Raw genomic sequence first — 13,272 nt, 5'->3', positions numbered from 1 at the left:
TCCTGTGTAAATCATTACTGCCTGTAGGTGTAGCCTTAATTGAAAATAAGCAAGCTTATCAGCAAGAATTGTACATTTGGATTGGTGACTCAGTCTAGATTTAAATACCTGTTTCATGATCAATATTTTCCACTTAAAGTATGCCAAATGGAGCCTAGAATGTTTTTCACTTGTTGTTTTTCATGGGTAACTACATTCACTATATTCTGCTACCACGCTATGACATTATTCCTTTATAAATTTGCATGCTACCTCAAAGAGGAAGCATGCAGTTTCACTTCTTAATTTTATTTTTTCTTAGCATTAATTTTTCTGGAAAATAAAGGTATGCATTGTAACACTGTTAAAGTTTTGTAACCACTGAATTTGACATCTAATTCTATGAGAACCTAGATAAAGTGTATATGAAAAAAATATATAAAATCTGAAAGACAATAAGTGCAGCAAAGACTTTGTTAACAGTGGCAAACATGAACCTAGAGAAAGCTGTTTGATTTGATATATCTAGTGATTTGTTCAGGTGTATTTCTTCAGAGGTACATGGAATAGAAATGTCAGTATGTCCAAGTTTTGACACTGCTATAGATAATATAGGATCATGGTTTTTATAAACTGCCTGCTGAACTACTTCTGTACACATAGGTTTCTGCTGGCTCAAGTGAGAGTCTGCTTTGGGATACATAGGTGGCTTTTAAAACTGTGATTATTTCAGATAAGATTCTGACTACCAGTACTGTAAGTTAATTCTCTTCAGGGACTTCTGACACACTGCCACAATACTATATGCTTCAGGAATATGCAAGTGGTGGGAAGGCAAATGTGAAGGGTATGGTGCATCCCATTCTAATAAAACCACTCTTATGATCCACTTAAAAATAGAGCTTTAATGCTCAATTATTTTCTTTTACAGGTCATACATATGGGATGGGTAAATGAGAGACTTGAAGGAACTGATTCATCTCAGCTCTACAAATTCAAGTTTCTGGCACTGAAGGGTTCGTCCTTCTATATTTTCAGCACTCCACCGGTAAAAAATTAATATTTTTGTGGCAGTTTCATTGTAAATGGATACATGTTGGTTATGTCTAGGTTTGTCTTCCTTTATCAAGTGAAGTTGTCAGCTGAGATTTCAAAATAAGTTAAAGCCAGAGATGCCACTGAATTTCAATAAGCTTTAGAAATTTAGCCTCTTTCAAGGTCCTCTGAAAATCTTACTGTACCTGGATAGTTTAAAGAATTCCTGGTAGGGAGTGTTTTGCTTTTTGAAGTTGCCAAGGTCAGGTTTTTCTTTGGGTGGTTAGGCCTAGTGTTTCTTACCTTATTTATTCTAAGGTATTTGTATATGAGTTGGCAGTTACTCTGTTTTCTTAAAGACAAAATACATCATGAAATAAACACCACAAATACTTGTGGATTTTTCACACAGGCAAGGGATTAAAGTATTACAGAGAATCCAATGCTAAGTGTATATGCCTGAAAAAGTCTTGCTTGGGTAATTTATGTACCTAGTAACAAGAATTCTGTTTCACAGATGACGTACCTAATACTTTTCTAAAAATTAGTTTAAAAGAATGAAACAGAAATGAGCTGTAGAATTCTACACTGTTACAAAAGAGTGACCCATACTTACCACATGGTAATGTTTAATCCCTTCTGTCTTTTTTTCTCCAGGGAATCTTTGCTTTAAACAAATGAAAAAGAATAAAATGTGTAATTAGAATGCCATTTCAATTATACAACTTGCTTACAGTTTTTCTCAGAAGATGGTCAGTCTCACAGTTTTGTCAGGTGATCCAAAGAAAATCTGACCTTTTATATGTGTACTGTCTATAGTACCTTTAAGAAGCACATACTTTTCAAAAGTTATTTATGAACCTCAATGAAATGCTATAAGTAAAATTTTCCCCTCCCTAGATTGAAATTCTTAATCCAGTGATTCCTATTAACTTCAAGCATTTTAAAATAGCCAGTAATATTCCTTTTAAAATGAGACAAGACATTTGAGAAAATCAGGGGTTCTCCCCCTCTAAAACTTGAGGTTTTAATATGTTAAGCCGAGGAACTAAAATTTGATTCAATTACTACCATCCAATTAAAATGTAAAAGCAGTGCAGAAATATTAAACAAATAATTAACACACCCCATGAATGCTTTTCCTCTATAAATTTTAACCTACTTTTAAGATACATTTTTGATATAACTAGAACTATCCATCTACATGATACTAACAACTTCAGGATAAACAACTTCATTTACCATGTTCAGTACTCTGTTAAGAACAGACAAGGGAGGATGACTGGTGGTGTTAGTACGATGTTACTTAACAGAATATGATATACTCTGCCATGTTTCTGCACAATTTATTTTTTTTTTGTAGAAACAGTGGCTTTCAAAAACATGAACAAAAGGGACCCCTTTGGTCAATGTGTTATGTCATCCCAATACTATGATACACCAGTAAATGTCACAGTCTTTAAGTCATAAAAGCTGTTGACCAGTTTTGTTGCTTTTTAATCGTTCCGCAGATGGTTTTTATCAGAGGGAAAAAAACCCAAACAAAACCCCCAAACAAACAAACAAGCAAAAACCAAAAAGAACCCCAGCAACCACCCACCTGAAGAATTCAAACACAGATCGAAGACACACTTTGAAGCTGATTATCGGTCTCCTGAGGGCACCTTCAGCCCTGGCTTTTGCTGACCCCCTTCCCTGGGGCTCACCCCAACCTTCCCACAGCCCAGGATCCTATTGCAGCCCCACCAGTGCAGCAGGGCCAGACTCCAGCTTCACAGCCCTGTCCTGCCCAGCCATGAGCCCCAGTGAGCCAGGGCCACCCAGGAGCCCATGTCTAGCCCTGGCCTCAGCCCATCCCTACTCCCAAGGAGATGCCTGGTGCCCAGAGCTGGGGATGTCCCAGTCCCCCTGGCTGCCCTGCTCCTGGCTGGGACATGTACTGGGCCTGGTTTGGATGGAGGTCACTTTCTTCATAGCAACCTATGTGGCAGTGGGTTTCTTATTTGTGGCCAGGGCGGTGCTAACACACCAGTGTTTGGGCTAATACTGAGCAGTGCTTGTACAGCCTTTCTGTTGCAAGCTGTTGCATCCCCCAGCCAGCAGCCTGGGGGTGGGCAAGGCAGGGAGTGGGGGGGAGACACAACCAGGACAGCTGACCCAAATAGGCCAAAAGGGATATCACATACCATGAGACATCATGCTCTGTGATAAAAAAATGGAGATTTGGTCTTCAAAAGTAGCCATTGGCTGGGCGTTGGTCTGCCTTGGGTGAGCAGTGTGCAATCACCTTTGCTTCAATTGATTTCTTTTTCTTTCCATCACTTATTAAACTGTCTTTATCTTGCCTCAAGAATTTTTTTCTAATTTTGCTCTTCCTATTGTCTCCCTCACCCCATGGCAGGGGACAGGGGTCACAGGTAGTGAGCAGCTGTGGGTGTGTTTAGCTGTTGGATGGGATCAGCCCACTGCAGGGTGATGGGATGGGAATTAGCTGGCAAGGACCCTACCCTGACGGACCTCAAGGGAGCTCCAATGGCATCCAGGGAGCCACCAACCCACGCTGTGCCCTGACACTGGTTCCGTGTCACATGTCCCAGCTCTGTAGCTGTGCATAGACCTCGTTCATTATTTCTAGAGATACTTGAGGATATTGTTCTTACCATTACTCCTACTGACATTTAATTTTTTTACTTGGGGGGGGGAAATGTTCTATCACAAAAATACAGATGTTTTAACTTGCTTGATCTTTAGAGGATACAAGTTTAACATGTTTTATTTCAGAGATGTTGCTATTGCTATTTGTATACTGAATCAATGTAACATATGAGAGTATCAATGTAGTGTACACAGAGCAGATGACCTATAAGTTCTACACTTACTCTTATCTGTAACTTTACTACTGCCTGTAAAGGGCTCTAGTAGAATTTCCACTCTTTTTCAATTCCATTGTGTGTAAAAGATGACGTGAATGTAAATGCAAATGCAGCTGCTAGCTTTCATAAGAATGGATAACATAGTTACCCATGAGCAAAAATAAAGAAAATTGTGGAAAAATGTGGGTATTATAATATGAAAGAAATCACTATGGCAAGTAATATTCTATTTATACATTATTTCTGCGATATCTCAGATGGTGTTTCCAAAAATGTAGAAGCTTTACCATAGGAGTATGTATCAAGAATGATGTGATTAACAGAGAATGGTCTTTCTCCATCCCTGAAGAGGCTTATCTGACTGTATTTAAGATATTTACAGATTTCGTTTACAGATTGCTGTATTACAATTGTGACACATTTCTGAACGCTGCATATCTGAAAAACACCATTGAACAAATAGAAATTATTCTTTTAATATGCAAGCAGTATTTTATTACATTCTAAAAGCATCTGTATAATTCCTGACAATTTTCAGATATTGAAAATGTCCTGAAGTTTTATTCTAGTAGAAATTGAGGAGAAAGTATTCAAAATTGTCATTCAAAATAGAACTATTTTTTATGCCATTGAAAATTTCCAGAAAAAAAAAAAATGAATAGTTTGTTTTTATGGAATATGGGCTATATGGAGGAGATGTTTATAGTGTTTCATTTTTTATGTCTTCCTCATAGTTCATTAGAGTTTTTCAATTAAAGTCTTCAAATAGCAGTAACTTTGGATCTACTTATATTAGAAAACTATCTTTTTCAATGTGATTAAATAAATAGCACTGAAGTGATTTACATGAAGGCAGCTAGGCAATCACTGCATGTGCTGCTTGGAGTTTTAAGAAAAGAACGAATATGAGAATAATATGAAAATAACAGAAGTAGTTCCACCTTTGACAGACAGTACCGAGAAGAGAAGATTGCATGATGTAATTCACTCAAACAGTGTTTTAATATTAGAGAGTACTGCTGTGTAAGTTCTAAATACTGGTAATTTACATTATGCATTATTTCAATGCAACATATTAGGAGAGAGGTGGCAATGATTTGAAGGGCATAGACTTGACCATGAATGCTTTTGGTGAACTTTCTAACTTTACACCCAAGTCTTTATCTTGTTCACATATTTGCCAGATCTGACTGCACTTTAGTGTGTGTTTTGCACTATGCAGTTTTGAGTTGATTTGGGCGTCTTTAGGATTCTTATAATCCCATGTCATAATTCATCTCAGGAACATGTCTTACTTTCTCGTTTTCCTTTTTAATATCTTCTAATTTTGTTTTTAATTATTTTTGCTTCATTTTCTTTTTCCATTGAGGGGTGAAGAAAATAGTGAAACTAATTACTGTTTAACTAGACGTTACTTCTCCCTAGACCTTTCTAGTACTTTTAGGCAGATAGGATACTTCTGCTTATGTTTCAGATAATGCAGCATCCTCTGTATTTCAGTAGTAAATATTATAGACACTTTGTTCTTTTTTCCCTTAAGTTTTATTCTTTAAATTTATTCATTGTTTTTTTAATATTTTGAGGGGCTCTGGAGAATTCTAGAATCAGATTCAGTGTTCAGAGAAAATCAAAGAGTATGTTATGTTCATTTTGACTTTAGCAAGTTTTGAAGTGTGACTCGTTTATGTTCACACCATATTTCTTTATTTAATGGTGAGCTCTGAACAGGCATGAGAGTCTTTTATGCCTATTTTATAATTACTGAACTCTTGCCTAGGGAGTAACTTCTTGAGTTTGTTGTTTACTGCATGTGTTTGTTAAAATTAGTTTACTCTTTTCTCTCTATTTTAAACCATGACTTTTTAAAGAAAAGCCAGTGATTAACACACACATTTAAAACTAAGTATATTTGGAATATGAGCATGAACTGATGCCGAGATCACCTGGTCTAACTATATAAAACTAGATCTTACTAGTTTATTTATTTTCAGAACTTACTGTAATGCCGTTTTTTAAAACATGAGGAAATTGCAGAAACTCATGCTAAAGTAAAAAGTACTTCTGCACCACTTGGAACTTCTGTAACTCTACACGCTTATTTCAGTCTCTCATTATGTGCTTAAAATTGTAACTTCACATTCCTATTTTTATATCTTTGTTCATTTTTTGTTATCTTTTTGATCAGCTCTGTTTTATCTGTGTTTAAAAATGTGTTATTTTTATCTATTCTGAATATGCCTTTTTGAAACATTTTGTCAAATACTTCATAAAAAATAATTATATTGTCATGCTGAAATAATCCCAAGAAACTGCAATTTATAGAACACCTACAGGAACAGTTCCAAGGGGAAATAATGAGAAAAACTATTTTATTGCCTAAGAAATATACTTCAGGATCTCATTTATCTTAGTTACTTTTAACCCAGGTACTAAATATGTGATGATGGATAACCTACAATAAACTGAAACATTCTTTCAATCAAATGAAGGATAGTGCCCTTTTCATGAACTTTTCGGATTATTTCCAGCTTTTCTCCTTGACTAGAAGTATATGATTATTCATGATTTTTTTAAAAAGCAATGCAGTCTATAATAATAACATTTTAGACTTAGACATACTATGATAGTTCTGATAAAACTATGAGTAATGTCTCCTTAGATTCTACTCTACTGTCTCTTTAGATTCTACTATTCCTTTGTGGTACATTTGTTTTACCTCCTTCAAATTCCTCTCAACATGTCATTTGTGTTCTGATCACCTTGCAATGATATTTAGACTGTTTCACTCTTTAAGTGTGGCAGCCTTTCTCTGACATACACAGTAAAACAGAATCTTGGTTTATATACAGTTATTATCATCACTAGCTATCTTTTCTGAAAAAGTCATAAGAGGTTACACAGCATCAAAAGATCAAAGAGATGCACAGGATAATAGGAAGAAGTCTGAGGTATTCAGAGTGAATTTAATGGCACAGTAGTGTCATCATTGTCCATCATTAATAGCAGCAAAGAATCTCAACAGTTTAAATTAATCTTCAGGAATCAAAACAAATTATATGGGCAAATGAAAGTACATTCAAATCTCAAGAGTTTTTAGGTTATAGCCTGTGTCACTAAAGCCAAATTCATAAACAGCAGATTAAGTTGTGGTTTAGATTCTCGTCATTTTGTTACAATTCAGTTTAATGGCTTAGATTTGAAAAAAAACCTGAAAATTAAACTTTAAAATAAATTTTAAAAAACCAAAACATGCTGATCTCCATGCAAATCATCAGGAACAATATTGGGTTTTATGGGTGAACTATGTGCTATTCTGAACACAGAGAAAAAGAATCTGTTATTGAATTTCATAGGTTTTTCCTAGTTAAGTTTCATCCACATAAGCCAGATGTTTTACAACAAAATTTTGCTTTGCCTAAATAGTTTTAATTTGATTTTTCCACTTTTTTCTTTTGGGTGGGTGGCAGGAGCAGGACAAAGCTGTATCAGCTCTAGAATTTTAAAATATCCTAGTTGCTATTAGAGTTACCAAAACAGTAATTTCCATATGCTAAAGACCTCAGAGTTACAACTTAGTCAAATTCTTCACATATCTCTGCAGCCATTCCTGAGTTAGCATTCACCAAGAGCTAGAATTTTGCTCTAAAATATATAAGCAAAAATAATGTGTATTCCCCTTGAATTTTTCCTGTGTATAAGTTCTTTTTTGCTTTCTTGAACTAAGTAGGCTAGGTACTGTTTTCTAAAGAAAACAGATTATCACATTGTATCACAAAGTAGAATTTTGGTAAAAACTTTAAATGTCATTCTTACTGTCAAATTTTAACAACCTGTCATGTCAACAGGATTAAGCAATAAAATCAAAAGAAAAGAAAAAATAGGTGTTTTCTTATTATTAAGCACACGGTTGACATGGTTCTTAATTTCAGATATTTCAGTTACATAGTCCTAGTTTTAGTATAAATATTGAGTTTTTGCCTCTCTAATGCATGTAAACTCGGACCTGAATTTAGGAATACGTCTTGTTCTCTTGGCTGCAAGATTTTTTTAAGATTGAGACATGACGTTGAATGACTTTGTGTTTGAAACTCTGAATTCTCTGTGTTAGCATCCTGAAAAATAAATATGCTCACGTAACTTACCACAGAGATTGCAAAGAGCTTTCCATAATACTGGAAAAAAATGCAATTAAATTTTTTAGTATATTTAATTACACTAAGACTACTGTTTCTGTAAAAATTGAATAGTATTTGACAGTATTTTATAATGCTGGATATTAAGTGTAGCAATGTGCCTGTATTTAAGCATCCAGTAGAATAATGATGGGTGAAATCTTTTTAGTTTTTTTCATCTCTACAAGATTTTTGAATAAATAATGTGTTGACAATATTTTCTTTTGATGTTATAGGTAAGCACACTAGACTGGGTACGAGCTGAAAAAACCTATAACCTCTGTGAGGTTCTATTTAAAATTCACAAGGTAGGTTTTCTAATGATTACAGTGGTATTATTTAGTAAAGAAAGCTCACTTTTTCGTGTTGATGATAAGCTCAAGGAAATCTTAACTAGGAGTAACTAACATTCAAATAGTTCATCTGTTTTTATAAAAACTGTTTGTAATCTCTAGTACATTAGCTGTGCAAGTATAAGAGCATTTGGAAAATGGATTAAGCTCCAGGTGAGCAAGTTACTCAAATGCTTTCATATTGAAGAAAGTTTCCAGTATTAGAGTTGATTGTATGAAGTATCAGTAAGACACACAGCTAAGCATAACAAGCATAAGCCTATTTTTACTTAGTGAGTCAGATTTTTGGGCAAACAGGGTGGAAAATGCTCTTGCTGTAATTTTTGTTCTATATAAAAATATCTTTATTTAATTTCAGTAATTAAAAATATAAAACTATGTCCTTGTTATATCGTTTGTAATTTGCAAGTATTACAGTAAGTAATAGTACAGTAGGTTTTGCCTTACAAAGGGCAACATGTTGGATTTGTATTCCATAGAATTAATTTTCTTCCCCCAACTTGATAGAATCATGTTTTCTGTCTAGCTTGTCCCAAGCAAGGAGTTGGGGCAAAAAAATTAAATAATTGAGTTGCAGAATATATTTTCTGATAAATTGCAACAGATAGATTAATTTTGTTTTCTACCAGCTAATCAAAAACTGCTTTGGAGGTGAGATAATGCTAGATGAGAGCCTATTGGTCTAGGAGAGTAAAATCAAACATATTTTCAGGGAAAAAATAAAAATTCATTGTTTCAGATAAAATACTGTTTCACTCAAAGATTACAGCTCAGCTTTACTTCTCAGTGGCTGCTGTCCTTTCTCTTTTGACCATGTACTCATGCTGTGGAAAAGGCAGCTTGTTACCCTTTTACCTATCCAGATCCTGCACTGAAGGAGAAGTGCATATGGTTTTGGTGAGGGATTTTTGTTTTGTTTTGGGGTTTGTGGTTGGGTTTGGTTTTGTTTTGATGTTGTGGGTTTTTTTGGTTGGTTGGTTGGTTTATTTTGCTTTGTGTTGTTTTTTTATTTTGTTATTCGGTTACTCAGGACATAGGAAGGAAGGGTTTTGGTCAGTGCCATAACAGGAAAAACAACAGGCCTGGAGTTCAGGACTAGACCTCAGCTCCACAGTGCAAGACACAGGAGCACAGCCATACAGCTGAGTTTATGTGGGCAACTGCAGGTCCTGCCCATCACTGAGACATCAACAAAAGGCAGAGGTTCTGCCCCAGATCATTTATTCATTCTCCTTAATATTTTTTAAATTTTACTATTTGCTGATAAATATGTCAGGCACCAATGAAATGTAAACTCGGTGTGCCTTTTGAAAAGATTTTGCTGTGGCTTGAGTTTTGGTTTTGGTTTTTTTCTCCTTTAAATATTACTGCTGAAACTCAGTCCTTTCTTGAATATTATGGTAATTTCAAGGATATTCTGTCCTTAAAGCAACTTCTGTGATACTTTTTCATTAAGAAAAAGAAGTGGGCAAATAAACTATCAAAAATTCAAATCTTTAATGTTCTTGACATTTTAATAAATGAATGCTTAATTGCCAGTCTTCATGAATATGTTAACTAAAGTCCAAAAGCCCAAGTTCAACTCTTTAACCTCTTTTATGTTGATTCTTTGGTATAAATGGCAGTGAGACAAACTGAGCAAATCCAAAAAGATAGGAAAAAATCTTAAGGGATTAAGATTTCTGCATTGCCTATGAAAGATAGAGTTATGTTGTAAAAACTCCTGTTTGGGGAGGGTCTTAAGGATTTTCAGAAGCTGGTTAGAATTAGCACAGAACTGTGGTAGAGTATGCTATTGTTTCTTCTTATGAAAGATAGATTTGAAGGAGAGGTGCTCTTATTACATACCTAACTGTAAGCTTCTCATCTATGTTTATTATGTCACAAAGTTAAGTGTGGAAAATTAGAACCCCATATGGAATTTATATTTTGAAACAAAATGTTCGATATATATTAGATTTGTATGTGTGTATACATTTGTATAAATACACCTGTTTGCATAGACAAACATGCATATGCAAATATGTGAATTAAAACCCATATATATAATATATCTTGCATGTTCGTGGACATTTGGTGATAAAAACCAGATAATTGAAAATGTAAAATCTTTTATCACACATGTTTATTCCTATACCTTGCCTCATAATTCATCTTTATTGGAACTTGTTTCTAGGGCAAGAATATTAGACATATTTTTAAAAGCCAACTGTCTTAAAAACATTTTATTTTCTTTTATTGCCTGTTATTTTCAGATAAAAATTACAAAATATTAATATAATAGTCTACCAGCTATATGCAGTATATGCTGCAGTAAGCTGTGAAGCAGATGTAATACCTGTCACTCCATTTCACCTGAACAACAGAACATATGCAATATTTTGTTCAACTTCCTTTTCCACAGTCCAAAGGAGTGTTGTGAAAGAGCTCTGAGTTTCCTCAATTCTCTTCTCTCCTCAGGTAGCTGCAGGGCCAATTTCGTCAACAAAGTGCTGTATACCATGGTGCCCCATGAAACACCCATAGCTCCTCAGGCTAGAATTGAGTAAATTACATGAGATTGCATGTGCCAGCTTTATGTTAGTCAGTAATTCACCAGCACAAGCAAAATTTTCAGTTCCAGTCTGAGTATTTTGATTCTGTTTATGAATATGAGAGCAGTACACAGAGGAGGGTGTGGTAGCAGAGCATTTCTTTCCTCTGCTTTTTGTTACTAAACAGTGGATCTTCACTGCTGCCCTATGAGTATACTTGAGTGTGCATATAGAACAGGAGGGACACAAGCCCCTGAACATTAATTTTACCTGTATCAGAATATTTTAAATTACACTTGGATGCTAAAATTTTAGTTGTTCATTTTCATGTGCATAGAGTTTCAACTAGCCTCAACAGGCAATGATAGGTTAGTAGAGGTTGTAGAAAACTAAATTGTAAACCTTTATACAGCTTATCCTGACTACAAGATTCTAGGACTTGGGTACAGCACAAAGCCGCATGCTAGTCTTTTCAAAGACACCTAAATCCAGTTCAAACATGACTGCTTCTACCTCAGATCTGCTTGACTAGAGTCAAGTCAAACCTAAACTGGAGTGTTAGAGAAAAACAATTCTTTTTGTGAGTGACTTTGGAAAATAATATAATTTTCATTGCTAATTATTTTGTTCTTTCTGCCCCATGATATCATAAAGAAAATGAGATAGGAAAGGGCCCTATCTGATAAACAGAAATTTAAAAATGTGTATAATTTGGAAATTTAGGCTGTGAAAATAGCTAGATGTGTAAGTAGTAGCTTTTTTATTTAGTTTTGTTTTTCTCTATATTTATGCTAATCAATGAAGTCTTGAAATATTAGGGAAGTTTCTTATATGAATTTGTTTTCATTTACAAAACATTCTGTTACAGAGATATTTTTATTATGAAAGTTTAATGTGAAGTTTCTCTTCTTTATCTTGAAGGTGATGGCAGGATTTCGCTTCGTTCTCCTTGTAGTTACAGAACAGCATTGAGGCTATCACGGGACATGCTTATGTTGTCATTTCCAGAATTAGTTAGTCCTTGGTACTTGATAAATTACTACATTCATTCCTTGGGGTTTAGCATATTGGAACCCAATTAGAATGGCTGAATTATGGTCTCCTGTAGAGCTGGCACACAGCTCTCCGTTTGTATTCAAAGAGTTCAGGGATTTCCTTCCTTTTCATTGTAAACAATATGTTGGTATAAATTAATTTTAAATTCTGTATGTATTGCTTAGGTAATTTTTGACAGTATTTTTGGAACTGCAGAAGTAGCTTGGATATATGTGATACAGGGTAGAGTGAATAAGAAGCAAAGAGAGAAGTTGTCTTTGACATTATTACTTAATTCTTAGACCATTTCTTCAAGGTAATTAATGCCATTATACCATAACATACGCATCACTTACAGAAGAGAGTGTTGCTTCAATTGTTTGCTTCTGCCAGATGAAGAATCACATACTGCAACATGTCTTTCAGCTCTGGCTTGCTGATGATTGCTGGCTACAAGCAAACATGTATTTAGGTATTCATCAGGACTTTGATCTTGAAGACCAGAGGCTGTATTGTTTCAGTGTTATGGCTGGACATGGCAAGAGTCATTATTTCAATGTAGAACTGGGCAGTGAATTGGCAGTGTGGGAGAAATCATTTCAAAGAGCAATTTTCTTGGAAGTTCAAAGAACCGGGGTAAGTAATGAATAATTTAAATCCTGGAGCCATTTCATTGGTAAAATAAGTATAACAAATGTTTAGGTTATTTGTCTGTTTAATAACTGCATTAGGTTGATGTCCTCCATGACTAAGGATCTGAGTACATTTTAATACACTGAAGGCTTCTGAAAGCTTCATCATCGTATCAATTTTTTTTGTCAATGACTATGTAATAGCAGTCAGTGAGCATGTTATGACAGCTTAAAAATTGGAAGTAGTAAGTTGACCTTGATTATTACAAACTGAAAATGAATAAATTTTACTACTGGAAAATTCTCTGGAGTTTATTTAGTCCACCTTGAACATTTTCTTCCAGAAAGCTTATTTTCCTCTCACGTAAGGTAAATATGTTATGTTTTACCTAATTGTTCTCTTTTGAAAGAAGAACTATTTTGCTGTTATATTGTTAATTGTGAATTGAGATTGTCCTTGTTAACACTGGAAGAGTTTGAACACTCAACATGAAAGTCAAAGGAAAGTTTGTGATAGTCTTAAATTCTCAAAATTAAACAGCTAATTATCACTTTCTACCGGCTAGTAAATCTAGATCCATACTCTCAAGTGAACTGAAGGTATGGGAGTGTATGGATTGAGACTATAGGCCTTCTCCAATTAACAACATGTTTACACA

The 13,272-nt window shown here is 34.7% G+C and overlaps 1 protein-coding gene across 1 annotated transcript in view; it reads left to right on the top strand.

Annotated features, from left to right (window-relative positions):
- SNTG2 (syntrophin gamma 2) overlaps positions 1 to 13,272 on the top strand; it is a 146,806-nt gene that overhangs the window by 112,296 nt on the left and 21,238 nt on the right. Inside the window, exons 12-14 of the mRNA XM_017833827.1 lie at positions 911 to 1,027; positions 8,296 to 8,367; positions 12,408 to 12,617. Of these exons, the coding sequence (XP_017689316.1) occupies positions 911 to 1,027; positions 8,296 to 8,367; positions 12,408 to 12,617 (399 nt within the window). The remainder of the gene's footprint in view (positions 1 to 910; positions 1,028 to 8,295; positions 8,368 to 12,407; positions 12,618 to 13,272) is intronic.

The sequence above is a fragment of the Lepidothrix coronata genome, unplaced genomic scaffold, assembly GCF_001604755.1.
Source record: "Lepidothrix coronata isolate B3197 unplaced genomic scaffold, Lepidothrix_coronata-1.0 Scaffold222, whole genome shotgun sequence".
NCBI classification, from domain to species: domain Eukaryota; kingdom Metazoa; phylum Chordata; class Aves; order Passeriformes; family Pipridae; genus Lepidothrix; species Lepidothrix coronata.
The sequence above is the reverse complement of the archived record's forward strand: the minus strand, read 5'-3'. Positions and strand labels throughout refer to the sequence as shown.